This window comes from Procambarus clarkii, chromosome 61, assembly GCF_040958095.1.
Source record: "Procambarus clarkii isolate CNS0578487 chromosome 61, FALCON_Pclarkii_2.0, whole genome shotgun sequence".
NCBI classification, from domain to species: domain Eukaryota; kingdom Metazoa; phylum Arthropoda; class Malacostraca; order Decapoda; family Cambaridae; genus Procambarus; species Procambarus clarkii.
Genome location: NC_091210.1, coordinates 16,597,434 through 16,624,993, shown reverse-complemented (window position 1 = coordinate 16,624,993; position 27,560 = coordinate 16,597,434). Strand labels below are relative to the sequence as shown.

Below are 27,560 nucleotides of genomic sequence, written 5' to 3'. Positions count from 1 at the left end.
ACTGCTAGCTAACAGTAATCAGGGTGAAAGAAACTGCCCATTGTTTCTCGCCGCCGCCCGGGATGGAACCCGGGACCACAGGATCACGCATCCAGTGTTCTGCCCACTCAGCCACCGGCTCCCATCACTGGATCATCGGGGATCGAACGCCGATCTGCTTGAAATAAGGCGATCGCTTTACCAACGAGCTCAATCAAGGAGGGGACAAGATGGTGTCTTGGGAATCCGTCTTCGAGTAACGGGATGGGTAACGAACCCAGCTGAACCATGTCAGAAATCATAGAAAAGTTACCATAATATTAGATTTTTAGCTTAATATATATGTTAAGAAACCCAAGCAGGAAGACATCTATCATCATTATTACTTACAAATATATAAAACATTTTACTTTTCTAGATTACTTAAGATGTAAAGTATAAAATTACTTTACAAATATACTGGGAACAATAATTTTGTTATATTATTAATAAATTTAATAAATAATGGTAATGTCTTCTCTTAGACATAATAACATGGTATAAAACCCCACAACTTTGTATTTGTATTTATGTAAATAATTTACACCAAGTCTTTTGGACTCTCCTGAGTGGTTGATCAAAGTCTGAGTGTGTGGTTAAGACGAGACTTACATCTCAACGTCTAATCACACACTCAGACCTTGATAAAGCACTCAGGAGAGTGCAAAAGACTTATTGTAAAATACATAAAGTTCACAAATAAAAAATAAATGTAATAATAATACTAATAACTATTGAACAAATTCTGTGTGTAATAATAACTATTATTATAAATTAATAATTAATGTTTTAATTATTTTTTTAACTCAATCTTAGTTATTTAGTTTAGTTTTTCAGTTAATGTATATTTATATCTCTTGAGGCCTGGATATGTTTCAGGTCTATTAAAACCATTTTTTATTTATTATTTGTAAGAAGTGAATGTATTGGACACATTTAGTCTATAATTTTCTTATTTTGGATAATACGAGCTTCGAATTTTCCCCTGGAAGCATCTGTCTAGTAGTTATGGTCTGATGTCTATCTGGTAGTGATAGACTACTGTCTATCTGGTAAGGTTGTCTTTCTCCAAGAAATATGTCATTGGTGTTCGACTCAGGGTGTTGAGTTATACATAAAATCATTTTAATTTCGACGGGAAAATAAGTGAACTATCAGGGGGAAAGCGCCAAGCCATTACGACTATATAGCACTTGGAAGGGGTCAGGATAAGGATTTGTGATGGGACGGGGAGGGGAAAGGAATGGTGTCCAACCATTTGGACGATCGGGGATTGAACGCCGACTTGCATGAAGCCAGTTATGTTTACTTAGCTCCGGAAAGTTACGAAATTCGTAGCGGTTTGACGTTCATAGACCTTCGTAGATACAACATCGTTATGATCTAGATAAGAGGTGTTGACCTCGTAAGTGGGTCGTGAATCCTGGTAGCTTATTTTAAGTTTGGCTCCCATGATCTTGGCCCAAGTGAGTGATTGGAATGATACAATCCAATCAATCCTCTATATTAGAGTACCATTAAACGTATCTCAGAGATTCTGCCTGTACAGGAGCGTAGCGTTGTTATACATGGAGGAAATAATGAACAATGAACGATTTGTACATTTAATAGGTATATACAATCTAGTTACTTAATATTATTAACTACATATTATGCATATGTGGGTTGAGTCCGGTGTTCTGTTGACGCTGTGGGTCTGTACTCCTGGCTAGAGTCCTCATCGTAGCTAGGAGAGGACTCGTAGCTAGGAGAGGGCTCGTAGCTAGGAGAAGGCTCGTAGCTGAGGGAGGGATCGTAGCTAGGGGGAGGTGTAGGGTGGTAGATCCTAGATGGCGCAGGCTTGTAAACTGCTCTTTGAGCACTCTTGTAGCTCGGGTTTGGAACCGATTCGTAGGATTGATTAGGAACTGGTTCATAGGATGCACTAGGGGCAGGCTCGTAGGCTTGACTAGGAATTGGCCCGTAGGTTGGACTAAGGGCTGGGGCGTTGCTGGGAGTGAAGGCTGGCCTTCGTCTGGGAGTTGGAGAAGTTTGGTAAGCTGGAATGGTGACAGGGTTGTAGGCAGGACTCTGCGCTCGCTCGTAAATTGGAGTGGGAGAAGGTTGGTACCCATTCCTAGAGGCAGACTGGCGTCTAGAGGCTACTGTAGGTTCGTATTCTGAACTAGAAATAGGCTCATAGGTTGAACTAGGTGTATCCTCGTAGCTGGGAGCTGGGAGAGGCTTGTAGCTGGGTGCTGGAGTAGGTTGGTAGCTAGTGGCAGGCGTAGGTTGATAGCTAGGGGCTGGAGTTTGTTTGTAGCTGATGGCAGGCGTAGGTTGATAGCTGGGGGCTGGAGTTTCCTTGTAATTGGGGATAGGGGTTGATAGGTATCTTTGCTTAGATTCTGGAGCGCGTCTAGGTTCCGGATCAGGATGGTAGGCTGATTTATCTGACTCCCGAGAGTACTGAAGATCCGGATATGTTGCCTCGCCCTCGTAGGAGACCTCGGCTACGAAGCCCGAATCACCGTTGACGTAGTAGGTCACCTTCTGGACGCGTCCATCCGGAAGGGGGACGTAGTAGGAGCCCTGAGTATTGTAGCCTTCTCGGGTCTCCTGGTGGCCGTGGTTCTTTCCGGTTTGAAGGTCCTGAGCGTCGTACTGGAAGTTGTACTGCGTGGGATGCTGAGGGAGATACAAGGCTATTAACATGCGTTTCAGTGTTGAAAAAAACACACACACTTGAAAGGTGAAGGGACGACGACGTTTCGGTCCGTCCTGGACCATTCTCAAATCGATTCTCAACGTCGTCGTCCCTTCACTTTCTAAGTGTGTGGTTTGGTCAATATATTTCAGCCATGTTATTGTGACTCCTCGCCCGCATGCGTTTCAATACTTAATTGACTAAATGTTTCACAGAAATGGGGCAGAAAGCACTTAAGTATAAGTGTCCCGCCACAGCACTCAAACAAGTGACGAAGAGTGAAGTATGACATGACTGAAGTGTGTAAAAAGAAGGCATAACAAAAGAGAATATAAAGAAGGTTAAAAATAAGTGAACACAATACAGAAGAAACACTGGCTACACAATGGAAAAGTTAAGATAAAGAAAAGACCTGGATAAATACTGGGTTGGAAATAGGGTTGTTGATTTATGGAACAGATTACCAGGTAACATAATGGAAGTGGGGGTCTCTGGATTGTTTCAAGCGTAGGTTAAAAATATATGAGTTTGGGTGGATGTAAATAGGAACTGCCACGTATATGGGCCAATAGGCCTTCTACAGTTTCCTTAATTTCTATGTTCTAACGTTAAGCCTACATAGCCTCAGTTTGTAACTAGAAGTCCTTAGTCCTCCCTGATAAGTAATTTATTTTTGTATTTATCAGGGGAAAGGGGTAAGCCATTACGACTATATAGCACTTGGAAGGGGTGAGGACAAGGCTTTGGGATGAGACAGGGGAAGAAATGGTGCCCAACCACTTATGGACGGTCGGGGATTGAACGCCGACCTGCATGAGGCCAGACCGTCACTCTACCGTCCACCCCAAGTGTCTGGGTTCCTCTCTGACAAGCTCTTCCCTCTCACCAATCCGGCCTCTCAACCAGTACATCTCATTTTATACGCTATAGTTCCTAACATACAAATTACACACTACTATGAACTCTAACAACTCACAAATATCCACCTTTTTCTTTGTATCGGCAGGTTAGGTTAGGTAGGTGGCTCGGGTTCGTACGGTGCTGGTTATGTTAGCACTTTGTATTATGTACGTTGTGGCAAATGAAGAGGCTGACGTGATTCTGTGCACAGAAGAACCAGTAAAGAGATTCAAGTACACAGAAACTCTATTTGAACATTATTTCTCATTATTGGACTCTTTGTTCATAATATGTAGTAGATTATTGCTGTAATGGGGTCAATATGTAGTAGATTATTGCTGTAATGGGGTCAATATGTAGTAGATTATTGCTGTAATGGGGTCAATATGTAGTAGATTATTGCTGTAATGGGGTCAATATGTAGTAGATTATTGCTGTAATGGGGTCAATATGTAGTAGATTATTGCTGTAATGGGGTCAGTATGTAGTAGATTATTGCTGTAATGGGGTCAATATGTAGTAGATTATTGCTGTAATGGGGTCAGTATGTAGTAGATTATTGCTGTAATGGGGTCAATATGTAGTAGATCATTGCTGTAATGGGGTCAGTATAATATGTGGTAGATCATTGCTGTAATGGGGTCAATATGTAGTAGATCATTGCTGTAATGGGGTCAGTATAATATGTGGTAGATTATTGCTGTAATGGGGTCAGTATAATATGTAGTAGATCATTGCTGTAATGGGGTCAGTATAATATGTGGTAGATTATTGCTGTAATGGGGTCAGTATAATATGTGGTAGATCATTGCTGTAATGGGGTCAATATGTAGTAGATCATTGCTGTAATGGGGTCAGTATAATATGTGGTAGATCATTGTTATAATGGGGTCAGTATAATATGTAGTAGATCATTGCTATAATGGGGTCAGTATAATATGTGGTAGATCGTTGCTATAATGGGGTTAGTGTAGGTGGTGGTTTTACAAAGCTTTTCCTCAAAAAGTGACACAAATTCGAACGCTTTTGCATCTCTTCCTCTTGGTCTCCTCGTCACCCGTCAAACCAAGCGTTCGGATATCACAGCTGATTGAATTCCTCAAGCACTTAAGCGCCCACTTGCGAAACCTGTATATCTTTCCTGGTGGCATATTCTGTATATATTAAGCAGTTTATGAGCCCCGAAGCACTAATAGGTTGTTTATAACAATAATTACCTTGGGTTGTGAAGTTTCCAAGATCGTAAACTGTTTAATAAATACATACTATGATTATGAAAAGATGTACAGGTTTCGTAACTGTGCACATAAATGCTTGACGAATCCTGGCCGGGGTCTTCATTTAGACCTAGTGATTCCCAAATAGGCTTCCGCGAGAATTCACCAATCCAGTGGCGTTCAAGAAAGCAATCCCAAGTCTCTCATTAAATCGGAAGACAGAATCAATATCATTCTTTTGATACTTCTTATATTTTATGTTGTGAATCTGTCTTGTAAGAGAGAATGTTTGTTTGGTTGGATGCCAGACGCTTGGGGGTAGTTTCACTCAACTTTGCAGGAAGAATGGTCTGGGGTGAGGGACTGACAAGGGTTAAATACATACCCTTTTTTTTAAGCGAAAAATGTATAATGTATCACGTATTTTCAAACTGGGATCCAGTTCATTCACCTGGACTATCCTCTAGTTTACATATATCTTCAAAGTGATCTCCAGTCTACAAGTTTACATCTGATTTCAATGTGGTACCCACTCTAATGGTTTACATCTGTTGATTATTACCAATACTGAACGTGATATATACTCTCAATAGTTTACCTAAGATAAGGTAAACATGTGGAGCAAGCGCTAAGCCAGTATGACTATATAGCACTTAGAAGGATTATGAAAATATGCTGGGATGTGAGGACAAGGATCTGGGATATGAGGGTAAGGATCTGGGATTTGAGAACAAGGAGCTTGTAAATTGGGACAAGGATCTGGAATATAAGGAAAAAGAGCTGTAATATGAGGACAAAACCGTAACGTCAGTAAACGAGATTGAAATGAACTGTTGGGTTCAGTAGCTGAACCCATTATGTGCCTCTGTAACCCTTTCTACTACCACCCACGGGATGGGTATGGAGTCTACCACTGCCCACGGGATGGGTATAGGGTCTACCACTGCCCACGGGATGGGTATGGGGGTCCACCACCGCCCACAGGATGGGTATGGGGTCCACTACTGCCCACTAGATGGGCATGGGGTCCACCACCGCCCACGGGATGGGTATGGGGATCCACCACCGTCCACGGGATGGGTATGGGGGTCCACCACCGTCCACGGGATGGGTATGGGGTCCACTACTGCCCACGGGATGGGTATGGAGTCCACTACTGCCCACGGGATGGGTATAGGGTCTACCACTGCCCACGGGATGGGTATGGGGGTCTACTACCGTCCACGGGATGGGTATGGGGATCCACCACCGTCCACGGGATGGGTATGGGGGTCCACCACCGCCCACGGGATAGGTATGGGGGGTCCACTACTGCCCACGGGATGGGCATGGGGATCCACCAACGCCCACGAAAAGGGTATTGTGTGCATAAAAGCTATTAAACCAACTAGCTGTACCGACCTCTCAAATTTGTTTGCGGGTTTCCTAAATATTTAAATATGTCGTTCATCCTGACTTCTCTTTAAAAGGGAGGACGGGATAACTTTGACTTAATTTAGCACTAGAGAGACAATTTAAACATGCCTTTTGCTGTCTTACCTTTGATTTGTCGTCTTGGAGAGAGTTCTCATGGTATGTTGAGTCGCCTAAGGACTTGGCTCGTCCCCTGGATCTTTGCTTAGCAGCAGAAGGATAAGAGTCGCCGTAGTCGGGAACTAGTCTCTCAGGGCTGCTGTACTTTGGAGTACTCTGACTCCTGTATCTGGAGGAAGTCAAGTCAGGCCTGTTGTATGTTGCAACAGTTGAGGCTTTGTACTCTGGGCCGTCAGGACTGTTGTGTCTAGTATCAGGGATATTACTGTAAGCAGGTTCTTGAGACTCCGCGTCGCTGAAGTCAAGACTCAGGGCTTCAGGGACATCGTAAGTAGCAGCTGAAGTACCCAGACCTGCGGCTGTGTGGGCGTTGTACCCTGGGGCATGTACGGAGCTGCCACGCCCTTGCGCGGCGTAGTTTGATGTGAGGTTCACAGACAGCTTCTCAGGGCCGCCTCTGACGCCCACCAACACACCCACAAGCATCAGTATCTACCCAGAAGTGGAAAGGTTTATATTTACATAAAGAAAAAAAATACAAAATAGGGAAACTGGAATACCACATTAAATTAAATTTACCAATTACACAAGCACCCACACCCACACACACAAGCACCCACACCCACACACACAAGCACCCACACCCACACACACAAGCACCCACACACACACACACACACACATACAAGGGGCGCTGGTGGGTGAGTGGACAGCACGCTGGATACGTAGTCCTGTGGTCCGGGGTTCAATTCCCGGCGCCGGCGGAAACAGATGGGCAGAGTTTCTTTCACTCTGATGCTCCTGTTACCTAGCAGTAAATAGGTACCTAGGAGTTAGACAGTTATTACGGGCTGCTTCCTATGTGTGTGTGTGTGTGTGTGTGTGTGTGTGTGTGTGTGTGTGTGTGTGTGTGTGTGTGTGTGTGTGTGTGTGTGTGTGTGTGGAAAAAAAAGTTAGTAGTAACAGTTAGTTGATTGACAGTTGAGAGGCGGGCCGAAAGAGCAGAACTCAACCCCCCCAAGCACAACTAGGTGAGTACACACACACACCACACACACACACACACACACACACACACACACACACACACACACACACTCACACACACACACACACACACACACACACACACACACACACACACACACACATTTGATTGGCTCCAGTTGATTGGCAATTGAGAGGCGCGACCAAAGAGCCAAAACTCAAATCCCCCGCAGACACAACTAGACAAGCACATCAACCACCGAGCGAAGCGTGTTACACAACATCCAAACAGCCGAAGCAGTAACCAAAATAGCCAATCTAAGCTACAAAGCGAACCAGTCCGTGAGGACACCCTCACCTGGAGAGTCATAGCGGAGGAATGAGACCTCGGCCCCATGCGCCGGCCCTTATATACCCTCGACCCCGCCCGCCTCCTCGAAGCCAAGCGGGAAAGGCGTTCGAGGCTTCAGCGAAAAGCTTCGGAAATGCTAGCCGCAGGTGAAGCTCTGAAGAAGTGGATGATAGTGAGTTGGAAAGTAATTTCGCGTTCATGAACTGGTTTAAAATGGCAACAGTGGTTGGCGGTCGAGTTGTAGTGTGAAAATGTATTTTCAGGCACATGGAAGCTGTAACTAGTTTATTTTCGGTGTAAACTGTTTACCTTCAAGACCTTTGGGGTTTTGTACGTGACCCTATTATACGTGACTATTCTTTCGCTACAGCCCACAGGATGGGTATGGGGTCCACTACTGCCCACAGCATGGGTATGGGGTCCACTACCGTCCACAGGATGGGTATGGAGTCCACTACCGTCCACAGGATGGGTATGGGGTCCATTACCGCCCACAGGATGGGTATGGGGTCCACTACCACCCACAGGCTGGGTATGCGGACCACTACCACTCACAGGATGGGTATGGGGTCCACTACCACCCACAGGATGAGTATAGCGTTTACTACCGCCCACAGGATGGGTATAGGGTCCACTACCACCCACAGGATGGGTATGGGGCCCACTACCACCCACAGGATGGGTATGGGGTCCACTACCACCCACAGGATGGGTATGGGGTCCACTACCACCCACAGGATGGGTATGGGGTCCACTACCACCCACAGGATGGGTATGGGGTCCACTACCACCCACAGGCTGGGTATGCGGACCACTACCACTCACAGGATGGGTATGGGGTCCACTACCACCCACAGGATGAGTATAGCGTTTACTACCGCCCACAGGATGGGTATAGGGTCCACTACCACCCACAGGATGGGTATGGGGCCCACTACCACCCACAGGATGGGTATGGGGTCCACTACCACCCACAGGATGGGTATGGGGTCCACTACCACCCACAGGATGGGTATGGGGTCCACTACCACCCACAGGATGGGTATGGGGTCCACTACCACCCACAGGATGGGTATGGGGTCCACTACCACCCACAGGATGGGTATGGGGTCCACTACCACCCACAGGATGGGTATGGGGTCCACTACCACCCACCCACAGGATGGGTATGGGGTCCACTACCGCCTGCAGGATGGGTATGGGGACCACTACTACCCACAGGATGGGTATGGGGTCCACCACCATCCACAGGATGGGTATGGGGTCCACTACCGCCCACAGGATAGGTATGGGGTACACTACCACTCACAGGATGGGTATGGCGTCCACTACCACCCACAGGATGGGTATGGGGGGTCCACTACCACTCACAGGATAGGTATGGGGTCGACTACTGCCCACGGGATGGGTATGGGGCCCAAGTAGGTGAGTACACCTAGGTGAATACACCTAAATGAGTACACCAGGTGAGTACACGCACCAAAATAACCTAGAGAGCTCATAATGAACATGGCCATGACCGTAGTGCGCGTGTGAGAGCGCGCGTGTCCGCAAGGCAAGAGCACCCTGGTTGAGGACGAGTCCTCAGCATTTTCCAGTGTTTATATCTGGACCCCCTGGCACCCAGGACACGTTATCCTGCTCCCTGGGCATGTTATCCAGCTCCCTGGGCACGTTATCCAGCTTCTTGGGCACGTTATCCGGCTCCTTGGGCACGTTATCCAGCTCCCTGGGCACGTTATCCAGCTCCCTGGGCACGTTATCCAGCTCCCTGGGCACGTTATCCAGCTCTCTGGGTACGTTATCCAGCTCTCTGGGTACGTTATCCTGCTCCCTGGGCATGATCAGCAGGTCTCTGGGTACGTTCACCACCTTTCTAAGGGTTCCTGAGCCACACAAGGTGTTGAGTAAAGGGTTCCTGAGCCACAGAAGGTGTTGATTAAAGGGTTCCTGAGCCACACAAGGTGTTGAGTAAAGGGTTCCTGAGCTACACAAGGTGTTGACTAAATGGTTCCTGAGCCACACAAGGTGTTGATTAAAGGGTTCCTGATCCGCACAAGGTGTTGATAAAATGGTTCCTGAGCCACACAAGGTGTTGATTAAAGGGTTCCTGAGCCACACAAGGTGTTGAGTAAAGGGTTCCTGAGCCACAGAAGGTGTTGAGTAAAGGGTTCCTGAGCTACACAAGGTGTTAACTAAATGGTTCCTGAGCCACACAAGGTGTTGAGTAAAGGGTTCCTGAGCCACACAAGGTGTTGAGTAAAGGGTTCCTGAGCCACACAAGGTGTTGAGTAAAGGGTTCCTGAGCCACACAAGGTGTTGAGTAAAGGGTTCCTGAGCCACACAAGGTGTTGAGTAAAGGGTTCCTGAGCCACACAAGGTGATGAGTAAAGGGTTCCTGAGCCGCACAAGGTGTTGATTAAAGGGTTCCTGAGCCACACAAGGTGTTGAGTAAAGTGTTCCTGAGCCACACAAGGTGTTGATTAAATGGTTCCTGAGCCACAGAAGGTGTTGAGTAAATGGTTCCTGAGCCACACAAGGTGTTGATTAAATGGTTCCTGAGTCACACAAGGCGTTGAATTAAGAGTTCCTGAGCCACACAAGATGTTATCATGCCATAATTTAACATATATTCAACACTTGTCAACAAATATATATTCTCTCTCTCAAAAAAAATTATTCTCTAGTTTTCTGGAGTGAAAATCATCTCCAATGGGAACCTTACATCCATAGTCGGAGGTTATTGGGCTACTGCATCTTCTGTTTCACATAATAAACACCTTTTTGTACCAGTTACAGAGAGTGGTTCTATGACAATGAAGTAAATATTGCTAGCATAATCACTTATCTCTCAGTTTTGTGCCTATATTATCCTCTCTTTATAATTTTTGGGTGTGTAGGAGACTGTATGTGTGTGTATGTGCATGTTTGTGTCTTGCTGGATGTGTGTGTGTATGTGTACGTGTGTCTATTTGAGTTGTTGTTTGTGTGAGTATGTGTTGGACTAACCACCAGGCTTCAAACCACCTGTTACATGACTCCAGAGAATGTGAAATGCTCAACTGGCAATTTCGACATTTTTTCTCACCATTTCGGATATCAAAATCATGCATGTGATTGATGAGTTTTTCGTTTATTTAGGTACTTAAAATATATTATGGTGACTCAGTGTTAACAATAGCATGAATTGCAATAAGCAAAAATGAAAATAGTGAAATTTTGCATGAATGATAAATCAGCTGACTAGTGTAAACATAAACAAAGGCACGTGTGCAGATACCCATCTCGCGCACCTTGATACATCAGCTGATCAGTGTAAACATAAACAAAGACACGTGTGCAGATACCCATCTCGCGCACCCTGATACAACAGCTGATCAGTGTAAACATAAACAAAGACACGTGTGCAGATACCCATCTCGCGCACCCTGATACAACAGCTGATCAGTGTAAACATAAACAAAGACACGTGTTCATGCCCAGCATCCTCTCCTCCTACCAGTAGGGATGCTGTCGAGAGCTGCTGCTGCTCCTTGGCTTTTGGCGACCTCCGTTTCCTCTTCTCCTTGTGTGTGTGTGTGTGTGTGTGTGTGTGTGTGTGTGTGTGTGTGTGTGTGTGTGTGTGTGTGTGTGTGTGTGTGTGTATCTCTCTCACTCTGACTCTCACGTTCTCCCGCATGAGAAACAATAAACAACTTACAGATATCATGGGAAGTGTGTGTGGAACAATTTTGCAGCTTTCAGCTGCTGCTCCTAGCGTGACTCAACAGGTGGTGGATGACAGTCTATACTGAGCCGCCGTCAACGGTTAGAGGGGAAGAGTGAAAGGTGGAGGGTTGGGGAAGGGAGAGAGAGTGAATAGAGGGGGGAAATGAGAGTGAGTAAGAAGAGTGAGTGAGAAGGGAGGGAAGAATTTTCCTCATCTCCATATGCTTGTAGAGACTTGCTCGGCTCCTGTAAGACTTCATGTAAACGCGAATGTATCCAATTATATGTATGATTACAGAATGCATTTCTCAATCATTTATACTCATTTTGACTCATTAAATGAATGAAACACTGGCACGCCCCTACGACCTAAATAGGGGTCGTTAAATAGCCATTATCACATTGGTAAATAGCCACGTCGTTAACGTTATCAAACTCGACACAAATGCGTTAATTAGACGGTGAAATAAGAGTGTTGAAGGCTTGTAGAGGTCAATAATATTATTTGTAATGGTGTAATGGCGACGCATTTGTAAGATTTTAGGGATTATTGGATATATATTTTTTTATGTTTTTTTTGTTTTTCTGTTCTCTTTTTATCTTACTGTTTTTATTCGTTATTCTCACATGCTCATCATCCCTGTATTTTGCTTGTTCTTAAGTTCTCTCTACGTCTCTTTATCCTATCCTCCCACACTCTCCTTTCTTCTGTCTTTTCCACCCACCCTTTCTCTTTTCCTTCCTCTCTCTCCCTTCCTACCTCCTTCCATCCCACCCTGCGTCTGTACCACCCTCCTCCCCGTCTCCCATCTCAAACACCCCTCTAATCTCTGCCAATCAGAGAATTAAGATGTTTCAGCGCAGCGTGTCGACACTCTCGTCTTCTGAACCAGCCCGGTGGCGGCCTCCTTATTTTCTTGGGTAATCTCTCTCAACCTCTGAGGGCGCGGTGGTGGTGTGTGTGTCAACCTCTGAGGGCGCGGCGGTGGTGTGTGTGTGTGTCAACCTCTGAGGGCGCGGCGGTGGTGTGTGTGTGTCAACCTCTGAGGGCGCGGCGGTGGTGTGTGTGTGTGTCAACCTCTGAGGGCGCGGCGGCGGTGGTGTGTGTGTGTCAACCTCTGAGGGCGCGGCGGTGGTGGTGTGTGTGTGTCAACCTCTGAGGGCGCGGCGGTGGTGGTGTGTGTGTCAACCTCTGAGGGCGCGGTGGTGGTGTGTGTGTCAACCTCTGAGGGCGCGGCGGTGGTGTGTGTGTGTGTCAACCTCTGAGGGCGCGGCGGTGGTGTGTGTGTGTGTCAACCTCTGAGGGCGCGGCGGTGGTGTGTGTGTGTGTCAACCTCTGAGGGCGCGGCGGTGGTGTGTGTGTGTCAACCTCTGAGGGCGCGGCGGTGGTGTGTGTGTGTGTCAACCTCTGAGGGCGCGGCGGTGGTGTGTGTGTGTCAACCTCTGAGGGCGCGGCGGTGGTGTGTGTGTGTGTCAACCTCTGAGGGCGCGGCGGTGGTGTGTGTGTGTGTCAACCTCTGAGGGCGCGGCGGTGGTGTGTGTGTGTCAACCTCTGAGGGCGCGGTGGTGTGTGTGTGTGTCAACCTCTGAGGGCGCGGCGGTGGTGTGTGTGTGTGTCAACCTCTGAGGGCGCGGCGGTGGTGTGTGTGTGTGTCAACCTCTGAGGGCGCGGCGGCGGTGGTGTGTGTGTGTCAACCTCTGAGGGCGCGGCGGTGGTGGTGTGTGTGTGTCAACCTCTGAGGGCGCGGCGGTGGTGTGTGTGTCAACCTCTGAGGGCGCGGCGGTGGTGGTGTGTGTGTCAACCTCTGAGGGCGCGGCGGTGGTGTGTGTGTCAACCTCTGAGGGCGCGGCGGTGGTGGTGTGTGTGTGTCAACCTCTGAGGGCGCGGTGGTGGTGGTGTGTGTGTCAACCTCTGAGGGCGCGGCGGTGGTGGTGGTGTGTGTGTCAACCTCTGAGGGCGCGGCGGTGGTGGTGTGTGTGTCAACCTCTGAGGGCGCGGCGGTGGTGTGTGTGTGTGTCAACCTCTGAGGGCGCGGCGGTGGTGTGTGTGTCAACCTCTGAGGGCGCGGCGGTGGTGTGTGTGTCAACCTCTGAGGGCGCGGCGGTGGTGGTGTGTGTGTCAACCTCTGAGGGCGCGGTGGTGGTGGTGTGTGTGTCAACCTCTGAGGGCGCGGCGGTGGTGGTGGTGTGTGTGTCAACCTCTGAGGGCGCGGCGGTGGTGGTGTGTGTGCCAACCTCTGAGGGCGCGGCGGTGGTGTGTGTGTCAACCTCTGAGGGCGCGGCGGTGGTGTGTGTGTCAACCTCTGAGGGCGCGGCGGTGGTGGTGGTGTGTGTGTCAACCTCTGAGGGCGCGGCGGTGGTGGTGTGTGTGTCAACCTCTGAGGGCGCGGCGGTGGTGGTGTGTGTGTCAACCTCTGAGGGCGCGGCGGTGGTGTGTGTGTGTCAACCTCTGAGGGCGCGGCGGTGGTGTGTGTGTGTGTGTCAACCTCTGAGGGCGCGGCGGTGGTGTGTGTGTGTCAACCTCTGAGGGCGCGGCGGTGGTGGTGTGTGTGTCAACCTCTGAGGGCGCGGCGGTGGTGTGTGTGTGTGTCAACCTCTGAGGGCGCGGCGGCGGTGGTGTGTGTGTGTCAACCTCTGAGGGCGCGGCGGTGGTGTGTGTGTGTCAACCTCTGAGGGCGCGGCGGTGGTGGTGTGTGTCAACCTCTGAGGGCGCGGCGGTGGTGTGTGTGTGTGTCAACCTCTGAGGGCGCGGTGGTGGTGTGTGTGTGTGTCAACCTCTGAGGGCGCGGCGGTGGTGTGTGTGTGTCAACCTCTGAGGGCGCGGCGGTGGTGTGTGTGTGTGTCAACCTCTGAGGGCGCGGTGGTGGTGGTGTGTGTGTCAACCTCTGAGGGCGCGGCGGTGGTGGTGTGTGTGTCAACCTCTGAGGGCGCGGCGGTGGTGGTGTGTGTCAACCTCTGAGGGCGCGGCGGTGGTGTGTGTGTGTGTCAACCTCTGAGGGCGCGGTGGTGGTGTGTGTGTGTGTGTGTCAACCTCTGAGGGCGCGGTGGTGGTGGTGTGTGTGTCAACCTCTGAGGGCGCGGCGGTGGTGGTGTGTGTGTCAACCTCTGAGGGCGCGGCGGTGGTGTGTGTGTGTGTCAACCTCTGAGGGCGCGGCGGTGGTGGTGTGTGTGTGTGTCAACCTCTGAGGGCGCGGTGGTGGTGTGTGTGTGTGTCAACCTCTGAGGGCGCGGCGGTGGTGTGTGTGTGTGTCAACCTCTGAGGGCGCGGCGGTGGTGTGTGTGTGTGTCAACCTCTGAGGGCGCGGCGGTGGTGGTGTGTGTCAACCTCTGAGGGCGCGGCGGTGGTGTGTGTGTGTGTCAACCTCTGAGGGCGCGGCGGTGGTGTGTGTGTGTGTCAACCTCTGAGGGCGCGGCGGTGGTGTGTGTGTGTGTCAACCTCTGAGGGCGCGGCGGTGGTGTGTGTGTGTGTCAACCTCTGAGGGCGCGGCGGTGGTGGTGTGTGTGTCAACCTCTGAGGGCGCGGCGGTGGTGTGTGTGTGTGTCAACCTCTGAGGGCGCGGCGGTGGTGTGTGTCTCAACCTCTGAGGGCGCGGCGGTGGTGTGTGTCTCAACCTCTAAGTGTGTTGTCTACACTCAGGTGTGTTCGTGGTACGTGGGTTTTGTAGTGTAGTCATTTGTGCTGTTTGATTTTCCAGCTTCTGGTCCCCGGGGTTTGTATGTGTGTGTGTGTGTTCTCACTTAGATGTGCTTGCAGGGGACGAGCTTGGCTCCGAGTTCCGCCTTTCGAACGTTCGAAGATTAATGTAATGATTCATTTCTCACGCTTGTATCATATTTATATTTACAATTTTAAATCGGATTAGCTTCAAAGACTCCTGCGTCTATCCTGTTTCATTTACTGGCAGCTCTGACGGTGACAAAGTTCTTCCTGATGTTTCTATGGCTCATTTGCGTCTCCAGTTTCCATCTGTTCAGCTGTTCCTAGCTTTGAACAATGCTGTTTTGTCTATTTTGTTAATTTTCCTTAAAATCTTATATGTTATCATATCCCCCCTAATTACTCTTTTTCCCCAGTGTAGTAAGCTCTAGTTCTCACAGTCTTTCCTAATAGCTCAATCCTCTCAACTCCGAAACGAGTCTTGTTGCATGTCTTTGGACCTTTTTTTAGTTTCTTCTTGTAATTTTTCAGGTAAGGGTTCAATGCTGGGGACGCAAATGCATGAGTGGGTCTCTCATGAATTTGCTGCTACCAAGATGGCAGGTACGCACTTATACCCACTGCAACATACTCAGAGCCCCGGCAATGGTATAGTGAGAGGCTTATATAAGTGCATACCTGCCATCTTGGTGGCCAGGGTTCAAGTCCCCTGGTGGGTGTTGTGTGTCTCATGAATCTTGTGCTGTTTATAGGAATTGGATATATATACCGAGAAGCTTAGTTGTCCAATGAACAAATCAGGATGATTTACCAGTTGCAATTCTTTTCCATGTAGCTCAGTCGATTAAGGCAGCGTCTGGGATCCTCTCGGACGCAGGTTCGAACCCTCGCCACGGCCCTTGTGGATTTGTTCATTTGATGCATCACGCTATTGTGATTTCTGTGTGTCATTTGTCCAAGTTTCTGAAGGATACACGGATGTGTATGCCAGAAGGGATCTTTCCGAGGACCATCTCTTGAGGCTTCGATCTGGTGTGACAATATACTGGCTTCGTTCTCACATTGCATATTCCATAAGAGGTCTGACGTATGTTGCATTCAGAGCTGTGAATGGCTCTTTGTTCAGATGCCTGATGACCGTTCGCATGTTGACCAAACTTGCACATACAGCTGATGTTATCGGGTGTGTGTGTGTATACATCACGGTGGATAAACAGAGAAATTGAATGAAATGGTGATAGAAGAGCACTTTGAGTCTGACTTAAAGTTAAATATGTATTTGGGGGATATGTTTATTGAGCAGAAGCATGGAAATGGGAAGGGACTTGAAGGGAGTGATAAGTGGGAGATGAGGCATGACAGGGAGATGGAAACGTGCCGAAATGGGAAGAAGTGACATGGTTTATGCTTCTGTTGTGGTTAGTGTCATGTTGGGAGACGTGAGCATCAGGTTAACCTGCACTTTCCTGTGTCTTTGTCGCTAGTGTTGCATTCTTTGTCAGAGCCATCTGAAGAAATCAGTTTTGGTTATGTCTTTCGCTACGAATCTGTTTTCTATCTGATAGGGATTCTCTTGCCCTGTTCTACAAGCTTACGGTTACTCCTACTGCTTCTCAAGCTTACATAGAAGCCACCTGTGGAGTCCAAAGCCTTTCCAACTGTCCAGAAATATGCAGTCAGTTCACCATTGTTTTATATTTTTCTATATAGTTGAAGGAATGAGCTTCAGTTATATATATATATATATATATATATATATATATATATATATATATATATATATATATATATATATATATATATATATATATATATATATATTAGTATATTTTGGTAGCAGTCTTTCCTGTAGACATATATTATTAAATATGACCGAAAAAGTAAGATTAATAATTCTAACACGAATTTTCTCAATCTTTCGTACATTTCTTTTCACTGTTGGAGGTAAATCAAAAATCAATTCTCCAAAATTCATTTTTATTTCTAGTCTGACGCGACACTCGCGCGTTTCGTAAAACTTATTACATTTTCAAAGACTTTAGTTCACAAATACACAACTGAATAGAACTTACGTATCTCCGATTTTATATCTACATTTGAGTGAGGTGGAAGGGGTGATGTGGCATTAACACAAGACAGAACAAGAGGGCATTAATAGGGTATTAATTTCATCAACACAAGACAGAACAAGAGGTGATATTAATAGGGTATTAATTTCATCAACACAAGACAGAACACGAAACAATGGGTATTGAATAGAAGTGATTGTAGAAAGCCTATTGGTCCATATTTCTTGATGCTTCTATATTAGAGCGGAGTCTTGAGGTGGGTAGAATATAGTTGTGCATTAATTGGCTGTTGATTGCTGGTGTTGACTTCTTGATGTGTAGTGCCTCGCAAACGTCAAGCCGCCTGCTATCGCTGTATCTATCGATGATCTCTGTGTTGTTTACTAGGATTTCTCTGGCGATGGTTTGGTTGTGGGAAGAGATTATATGTTCTTTAATGGAGCCCTGTTGCTTATGCATCGTTAAACGCCTAGAAAGAGATGTTGTTGTCTTGCCTATATACTGGGTTTTTTGGAGCTTACAGTCCCCAAGAGGGCATTTGAAGGCATAGACGACGTTCGTCTCTTTTAAAGCGTTCTGTTTTGTGTCTGGAGAGTTTCTCATGAGTAGGCTGGCCGTTTTTCTGGTTTTTTACTATAAAACCAGTAAATTACCAGTAAAAGTAATCTTGGGCATAGCCCAAGATTACTATCCGAGTGCCGGCGGTGGGGTGGTTCAAATAGCCTCGGCTATCACCTCATTTTGTCCGGTCGTGATGGTCAAGTGGATTAAGGCGTCTTGTACATACCAGTTGCGTTGCTCCTGGGAGTATGGGTTCGAGTCACTTCTGGGGTGTGAGTTTTCAGTTGAATATTGTCCTGGGGACCATTCAGGCTTGTTCATATATATATATATATATATATATATATATATATATATATATATATATATATATATATATATATATATATATATATATAAATATATATATATATAAATATATATGTCGTACCTAGTAGCCAGAACGCACTTTTCAGCCAACTATGCAAGGCCCGATTTGCCTAATAAGCCAAGTTTTCAAGAATTTATTGTTTTTCGACTACCTAACCTACCTAACCTAACCTAACTTTTTCGGCTACCTAACCTAACCTAACCCATAAAGATAGGTTAGGTTAGGTTAGGTAGGGTTGGTTAGGTTCGGTCATATATCTACGTTAATTTAAATCCAATAAAAAAAAATTGACCTCATACATATTGAAATGGGTAATTTTATCATTTCATAAGAAAAAAATTAGAGAAAATATATTAATTCAGGAAAACTTGGCTTATTAGCCAAGTTTTCTTGCCAAGCTTATTAGCCAATCGGGCCTTGCATAGTAGGCCGAGAAGTGCGTTCTGGCTACTAGGTACGACATATATATATATATATATATATATATATATATATATATATATATATATATATATATATATATTGCTTGCTTCTATATATATATATATATATATATATATATATATATATATATATATATATATATATATATATATATATATATATATATATATATTTCTCTGTCTCTATATTGCTGTGTCTCACGCACTCTTTTAAATCTGCCTTTTACAGTCTGCTTCTTACTCCATCTCTATGTTTTCAAATCAGTCTTTCACATTGTTTATCATTTTGTCTCTCTCAAACTAACTTGTTCTTTACATTCAGGACGGTAAATGCTGGTTTGGTAACACGGTTGTTGATTTATGCAACAAATTACCGGATAGCATAAGTGACTTTGGATAACTGTGTTGTTTCAAGGGTAGGTTAGACATGTAGGTGAATGAGCTTGGGTGGATATAAGTACGAGCTGCCTCGTGTGGACCAATAGGCCTTCTGCAATTTCATTTATTCTTATGTTTTTATATGTGTCTCTGTGTCTCTCTGTGTCTCCCTGTGTCTCCCTGTATCTCCCTGTGTCTCCCTGTGTCTCCCTGTGTCTCCCTGTGTCTCTCTGTGTCTCCCTGTGTCTCTCTGTGTCTCCCTGTGTCTGTGTCTCCCTGTGTCTGTGTCTCCCTGTGTCTCTCTGTGTCTCCATGTGTCTCCCTGTGTCTGTGTCTCCCTGTGTCTCCCTGTGTCTGTCTGTGTCTCCCTGTGTCTTCCTGTGTCTCCCTGTGTCTCTCTGTGTCTCCCTGTGTCTCCCTGTGTCTCTCCGTGTCTCACGTATGCCGAGTCTGTATTAAAAAATATACTCAGACGTAATTACAAATGGCTTGCCAGACTTGTTCAGATCGACAACAACAGGACTCCGGTTTCACCAATTATGTGTGAGAGACAAATACTTGTAACTGAGCCACGATCCAAACATCCAAAGGCAAATAAACTCTTTCACACACACACACACACACACACACACACACACACACACACACACACCAAAGAGCCAGAGCTCAACCCCCGCAAACACAACTAGGTGAGTACACACACACACACACACACACACACACACACACACACACACACACACACACACACACACACACACACACACACCAAAGAGCCAGAGCTCAACCCCCGCAAACACAACTAGGTGAGTACACACACACACACACACACACACACACACACACACACACACACACACACACTCAGTCATTGCAGCCTTCTCCACTATAATTGCTTTTCATCTAACTGGGATGTGGTCGAACTGTCCCAAAAGATGGCTTCTTGACTTCATCCCTAGCAAATGCAAGGCAACGAAAGGGCGAAGGAGGTCAAGAGGAAACTTTAAGAACAGTACACAGTGAGGATAAAGCAGATTTAAGAATCAGAATCAGAGAAACTTGTAAACAAAAAAAAACATTACCATACACAGCTGGTAAAGATTCGAACACATTTCAGAAACCGGGACAAGGAAATAATTTAGGAATCTAAAATACCAACGTGAGACCAGTGATGGAGTATGCAGCTCCTACAAGGAGTGCTCTGCTAAAAAAATAATAATCGAGACGATCCAGAGAAATTTAGACTGAGGTAACTGGATCTCACAACATTAGATTGAAGACAGGAAAGAGGAGACTTAATTACGACGTATAAGATCCTAAATAGTATTGACAGTTATGACCGGGTTAGCAGGTGTAACAGTGGAATAAGAGGCTTCAGTTAGATGTTAGAGACGCAGATGATCCCAACTGTTGCAAGTATAATTTAATTGAAAATAAAGTTAATGCGGAGATAATTGTTGAGTTCGATCCCCCTTTGTAAGATTGAAATGGTTCAGCACGTTCCCTTTCACCTAATACATCTGTTCACCATGCAGTAAATAGGCACCCGGGAGTCAGACAACTGTTGTGGGGTGCATCCTGGTGGAGGGTCATAAGTTCCACCTTTGAGGAGGACCTCGATACAAGCCTTAAGTATATACATACACAGGCTTCCTGTCCCCCCAACAAAGATAATTATATATTCATATGTATGTGTGTAAATCACGAAAATTAATGCGTGATGAAAAATGTGACAGTGTCAGACTACGGAGGAAGAATTGAAACAGGAATTTCCTTAAGTACTTTCGTATTTAATAATACATCTTCAGAAGGGTGAATGAAGATATACATATGAATATAATTCATATGTATATATCAGAAACAATAAGTGGGATGAATTCCGTGTCATTAGACTACAGAAGTGACTAAATCCTTGTAACACTGTGAGATGTGTACCCTTAGGTGAGTACAATAAGGTGAGTACATGAAAATACGAGTACAATTAGGTGAGTACACGCGCAGGTACGATTTTACCTGTTTTTCACTCTCACTCTCTCCACTCTCACTCTCTCCACTCTCACTCTCACCACTCTCACTCTCTCCACTCTCACTCTCACCACTCTCACTCTCACCACTCTCACTCTCTCCACTCTCACTCTCTCCACTCTCACTCTCTCCACTCTCATTCTCACTACTCTCACCTTCAAAGAGTATCTTGATCACACTTAAAAAAAAATAGGATACAAGTAATTAATTCATAGACATTGACATTAGCACTAAATGTGTATTTTAACATATCAATAAACATTGTATTATACATAGGTTACACAGAAGGTCTCTTGCTCTATGGCGAAGCTGTGCTCTGCAGAACTCGCTCTGTTGGTACCAGAACAACATAAGGCTCTCTTCCTCTTCTACTCTCTCGAACTCTACAGGGGTGAGGACAGAGGAACCCTCAATAGAGTAACAGAAACTTATGGGAAAATATTGAAACTTAGAGGGGTGGAGAAGGAGTCACACCTGAGGATGAACTCATGCTTGAAGATGAAGAGAACACACTTGAGCATAAAGTCACCCTCGATGAGGATGCTCACACTAGAGGTGGACCTCACTCTTATGGCTTAAGACGAAAAAAGCCTTTCTTCTGATTAGAATTCCGTCTGTTCCCTGTCATGTGTTCCGTCTGATCCACTGGGATCTTTTCTGTCTGCTTTCTTGCTTGCAGAGTGAGAGTTTGAGAGTCGTGAGAGCTCTGGGCCAGAGAGAGAAAGAGTCCGTGCTTGGCTCGTACTCTGAGAGTCCGCGTCTGATTAAGAGCCCAAGGAGGACCTGGACTTCAGATCAGATTGAAAGTCCGGGGCAAACTTAGACTCATGGAAAGAGTATATAAAAGATTCGGACTCTAAAGACTAGTGAGAATCCGGATGTGATCTATACTCTGATGCAGAGCGAGAGTCCGCAACAGAATTGTAATTATTGTAATTTGAAGATAAGTTAGAGTCCGGGGAGGACATGTACTCTGGACTAGAGGAAGAGTCCTGGGAGGACTTGTACTCTGGACTAGAGGAAGAGTCCGGGGAGGACCTGTACTCTGGACTAGAGGAAGAGTCCGGGGAGGACCTGTACTCTGGACTAGAGGAAGAGTCCGGGGAGGACCTGTACTCTGAACTAGTGGTAGAGTCCTGAGCAGACTCTAGGTCAGAGTTGTCCTCCGAGTCGGACCTGTAGGCTGGGCCGAGCCAGTAGGCTGGATCAGGCCTGTAAGAAGGGCGAGAGACGGGCTTGTAGACAGGCTGGTAAGCTGGCCGTGGAGGGGGGTATTTTGCCTCGCCCTCGTAGGAGACCTCAGCTACGAAGCCGGAATCACCGTTGACGTAGTAGGTCACCTTCTGGAGGCGTCCATCCGGTAGGGGGACGTAGTAGGAGCCTTGAGTATTGTGGCCGTCTCGGGTCTCCTGGTGGCCGTACGAGGCGCCTCCTTCGTTGTCCTTAACCGCGTAGCTGAAGCCGTACTTGGCCGGTCTACGACCCACCTGCAATGGCAGAAAATCCGGCTTAAAATATTGTTGGTGGGGACGAGGACAGGTTGACTAGTTTTGCAGCTACCAGGGAGAATGTTATTAAACAAATTGTGAAACTCAAGCAAATCCCCAGGGCCGGATGAAGTGTTTGCCAGGGTGCTTAAGGAATGCAAAGAAGAGCTTTGCGAGGCGTTATCTACCATATATAATAAATCATTAGAGTCAGGCAGAGTGCCAGAGTCGTGGAAGGTTGCTAATGTGGTACCAAATTTCAAGAAAGGAGATAGATCACTTGCGTCAAACTATCGGCCAATTAGCTTAACCTCTATTGTCGGAAAGTTACTTGAATCGATAAATGCAAATACTATTTGTCTTCATCTTGAAAAACATAGATTAAAAACGAGTCACAACATGGTCTTACAAATGGCCGTTCATGTTCATGATGTTGTGTACCTAGACTTTAGCAAAGCCTTTGATACAGTGCCACATGAAAGACTGATTAAAAAGATAAAGGCTCATGGTATTAGGGGTGCTATATTAAGTTTGATATACGAAAATAAAGTCTAGCCTTGTGAAGTTTCATTGATTCTTATGTTCTTATGACAGATATAGAGAGACAGAAAAACAGACGTAGCGAGACAGACAGAAGTCAGTCAGAGAGTAGAGTGAGAAAGTGAGTTAAGTTAAAGAGTTTAATCTCACCTCATACGAAGGCTTCCTTGAGATTACAGCAGTATACTTGTCTATTTCTGCCGAGGTCTGGTCTTCCAGGGAGTGGTGGGATGGCACGGGATAGGACGGGGTGGAAAAGGGGATTGCAGGCCTGAACGTGGAAGGGTAAAGTGAAGTAGGAAGGGACGGAACAGGCCTAAACGTGGATGGAAAAATTGAAATTGGGAAGGACAGAGTAGGCCTGGACGTCACTGGACGAGCAGAAATGGGATAGTAAACTACAGGCTGAGTGGTAGTGGGATAGGAAGAAGGAGGGTGGAAGGAGATAGTTCGGATAGGCCTCTCTACACTAACTGGAGAGGATTGGACAGAATCAGAGAATTCAGGAGTTTCTTCTCTATCCGGGTGGGACTGGACGGAGTCAAAGAATTTAGAGTTGAAGGATTTAGGGCGAATCAGGGAGTAGAGAGCATCGTTATCCATTTCGTCATATTTGGGAGGTGTTGGGTTAAACTGGACCTGATCGGATGTTCGTGGGCTGAATTGAAATATGAGAAAGCTGCTTTCCTCAGGGATAGGCTTCGATGAGGAGAAACTTTGATGTTGACTTAGGGCGTCTCTCTTCTCAAGTTCGACTTCCTCTTCGATAGGCAGTAACTGAAGAGGCTTGAAAGAACCAAGCTTCGACGATGCAGTATTGGATACGTTTTGTTTGGACGGGATGGCTGTAGGACTTGGCACATTGAGCGTCGTTGGAGCAACTGTCAACAAGTCAGGCTGAACCACATCATGTTCTGATAGAGAAGATCTGAGCTGATCATTATTTGACAAGTTGGGGCCAGATGGATCAGATCCTGTCAGTGGAGGTTTGGACGAGTCAGATCCTAAGAAGCTAAGTCTCGATGAATGAGGATCTAATAGCATTAATCTCGAGGGATTAGGCTTTAATTCAAAAGGTTTTGATGTTTCAGGCCTTTTGGAGATAAGTTTTGATGGATTAGACTGTGACAGGCCAAGTCTTGCCAAATCAGACCGTAATAGTCCAGCTGTTGAAGAATCAGACTTTATCAATGAATATTTAGACAGATCAGGCCACATTTGTGTTGATCTGAATGGGCCAGTACTCAACAAAACAGATTTAGATGAATCGGGAGTAAGTAGGATGTATCCAGGCTGATCAGACCTTATGTGTGTTACCTCTGATGGGTCTGTACTTTTGACAGATTTAGACGAGTCAGAATTTGAAATGATAAATCTAGATGAATCATGCGTAATCGATGTAGGTCTGGATGGGGTAGGTGTGATCTCAAAGGATTTTGATTCATCGGATTTTAACTGGCTTGATACGGACGAGTCAGGATTTATTTGGTTATGTCTAGACGAGTTCTCTGACGATACAAATTGACTGGACGAGCCAGGATTTATTTGGTTATGTCTAGACGAGTTCTCTGACGATACAAATTGACTGGACGAGCCAGGATTTATTTGGTTATGTCTAGACGAGTTCTCTGACGATTCAAATTGACTGGACGAGCCAGGATTTGACAGGCTATGGCTGGATGAGTTAGTTCTTAGCTGCACAGGTCTTAATTGTTCATCATTTGAGTCGCTAACTTTTGAAAAGAGAAGCTGGGAGAAATCAGGTTTAGATGGGGTAGGATGGGATGCAGAGGGTTGGGATAAGGAAGGTTTGGATGACACAGTCTGAGAAATGATACTCTGTTTTGCCAAATATTTTGATGAAACAGGCTGTGAAGCCTCTGTTTGAGATGTAATAGGCTGCGATCCCACAGATTCAGCTGGGAGAGGCTGTAATGGAACAACAAGTGACTGTAACACTTCAGACTTGACCAGACTGTTGTTAAACGAAGCGGAATCCGGAGTGGCAAGAATGGTACCCATAAGGCTAGCCAACAACAGTACCTGCAAGGAAATGATAAGTTGTAAAAATACCTAAACATATTTACTGAAGATGTTATCAAAGGTCAGACACAAGCATTTTGAAAGATCGTAGAATTATCATCCATTTTGATCACGGAACAATGAGTATATACTTATTTCTTGCCCTAAGGAGTGTAATGCTAACATACAGCAGCCATATTCCTTCAATGTAATGACTGCGCTTGACAAATGGAGAATATATCGAGAAGTATACCCTGTTTCTTGGTAAATATACACTGTAAGTTTGCTTTAGATCTGGGTTATATTCAGGACTAAAATATACTTGTTGGTTGATCATTAAACAATAATGGTTGTTTTAATAATCCTCTAGAGGTTGTTAAGTCTCAAACCAACAATAAACTTGCTGGTTGGTCAGTAAGAGAGAGAGAATGAAAGAGTGAATGAGAGAGCGTGGATAACAGAGAAAGAGAGAGAGAACTTTCACCAACTTTCAGCGATTTCTACCTGGGGTAGGAGATGGCAGGTCACATTTGCGGCTAAGACACAAGCGATGATGATAACTAGACTGCACATGGATCAACAGAGGGCTACTAGAGTTCACTCAAGCAAGTGCAAGGTAATAAACCTACCTGCTGGGAACAGCATGATAGTCCCACGGTACGAAAAGATAGAGAGAAACTTAGAGAAAGAGATAAAGACCTAAGGGTTGACAACACCTCGAACCTTTGACTTGAAGCCCATTTCAAACAGATATCAGCAGAGGTGTATGCTAAGTTATCCAGTATATAAACTGTAGATACTTCAATAAGGAAATATTCATGCAACGTATATCAAACCAATCCTGTAATATGTGTCCACAGGCACACCATCAGACGAGTCCCACAGATGATAAGCATGAGTTATGAAGAAAAACTAACTGAAAATCATAACACTGGCAGATAGAAGAATTTAGAGGACACATGATTACCACATACAAAATTATTATGGAAACTGATGGGACAGACATGGATACATTATTTGGAATGAATTGTAAATGAAGAAATTGGAATCCACTAAGAAATCAAGTGCTTTAATGGTACTCTGAACATACCTTCAAACGTAGCAATAACAGAATCCAATATGCTCAGAAACCTTTACACAAGTAAGATAAAGGTTGAGAGGCGGGTCCACAAAACTGAAGATAATCCCCAGCAATCACAACAAGGTTGTTACAACTAGGAGAGTACACACACACACACACACGATAATAGCAACAGATAATCGACAAGGATTAGTGCTGACTTGAGAGGGACTTGTGAGAGGGACTTGTGAGAGGGACTTGTGAGAGGGACTTGTGAGAGGGACTTGTGAGAGGGACTTGTGAGAGGGACTTGTGAGAGGGACTTGTGAGAGGGACTTGAGAAAGGGACCTGAGAGAGGGCCCTGAGAGAGAGACCTGAGGCACCAGAACCTCGCCACTCTAGAAGAGTGAAATAATAAGACGGACATGATAACGACATATAAGATTCTAAGGTTCTAAGGCAAATTAGACGAAGCCATATTCACTGTTAGGAATAGCAGAACAAAGAGGAATAAACGGAAACAAAAGACAAAAATAGATAATAGAGATGTCAGAATTTTTTTGTCAGTGCTTAGAGCTATCGAAGAGTGAATTAAATGTATTAACGAAGAAATTTTTAGGTTATCATAGAACACGATTTAAAATATAAATATAACATGAAAATCGTGATAACTGAGTCGGTTCACTAAACTACTCCACGTTAGGAAGGTGGGGCTGTGAGCTGAAGCTCGACCAAGCAAATAAATTTACTTCAATACATCTACATAAATACTCTTAAGCACACACACGAGTAATTAAGTAATAGTAAAACTCATTATACGTCCATTTTACAATGGTTTGGGAAGCCAATGACGAGAGCCAGTAACGACCCTTAACTTCCTTTAAAACTATACCCCATAAATCCCGTATACAACAGGAACAGAAGAAGTATGAAATAATGTTGACCAGACCACACACTAGAAAATGAAGGGACGACGACGTTTCGACTTGAGAATGGTCCAGGGGCCAGATTCACGAAAGCACTTACGCAAGCACTTACGAACCTGTACATCTTTTCTCAATCTTTGGCGGCTTTGTTTCCAATTATTAAACAGTTAATGAGTTCCGAAGCACCAGGAGGCTGTTTATAACAATAACAACAGTTGATTGGCAAGTTTTCATGCTTGTAAACTGTTTAATAAATGTAACCAAAGCCGTCAAAGATTGAAAAAAGATATACACGTTCGTAAGTGCTTGCGTAAGTGCTTTCGTGAATCTGGCCCCAGGACGGACCGAAACGTCGTCGTCCCTTCACCTTCTACTGTGTGGCCTGGTCATCATTCTTCAGCCACGTTATTGTGACTCATCGCCTGCAAGTATGTAATAAGTCTGGACAGACAGCGTCTGGGATGCTCTCGAACGTAGGTTCGAATCCTCGTCACGACCCTTGTGAATTTGTTCATTATAGAATAAGCCTGTTTGCCACCATACCAGGCATGTATTTAATTAAATCTCAATAATTTCAAAACAAAATATATCCGTTTCAAGCACTTACTCTGGATGTCAT

General features: G+C 45.6%; 1 protein-coding gene across 1 annotated transcript; it reads right to left on the bottom strand.

Moving 5' to 3' along the window:
• Positions 1 to 1,668: 1,668 nt before the first annotated feature.
• Positions 1,669 to 27,560, bottom strand: LOC123774216 (uncharacterized). The gene is made up of 8 exons (XM_069308015.1): positions 27,549 to 27,560; positions 23,407 to 24,975; positions 21,797 to 22,392; positions 21,380 to 21,454; positions 20,894 to 21,083; positions 9,317 to 9,643; positions 6,361 to 6,846; positions 1,669 to 2,685 (listed from the first exon to the last, which is right to left on the bottom strand). The coding sequence occupies exons 1-8, from the start codon at positions 27,558 to 27,560 to the stop codon at positions 1,669 to 1,671; spliced, it is 4,272 nt and encodes a 1,423-aa protein (XP_069164116.1).

Coding starts and splice junctions, on each gene's coding strand:
- LOC123774216 (XM_069308015.1), bottom strand. Junction 21,455..21,796: donor GACTCTCGCTCTGCATCAGA/GTATAGATCACA, acceptor GTCCACCTCTAG/TGTGAGCATCCTCATCGAGG. Junction 9,644..20,893: donor AGAGTGAGAGTGAAAAACAG/GTAAAATCGTAC, acceptor TGTGTGGCTCAG/GAACCCTTTAATCAACACCT.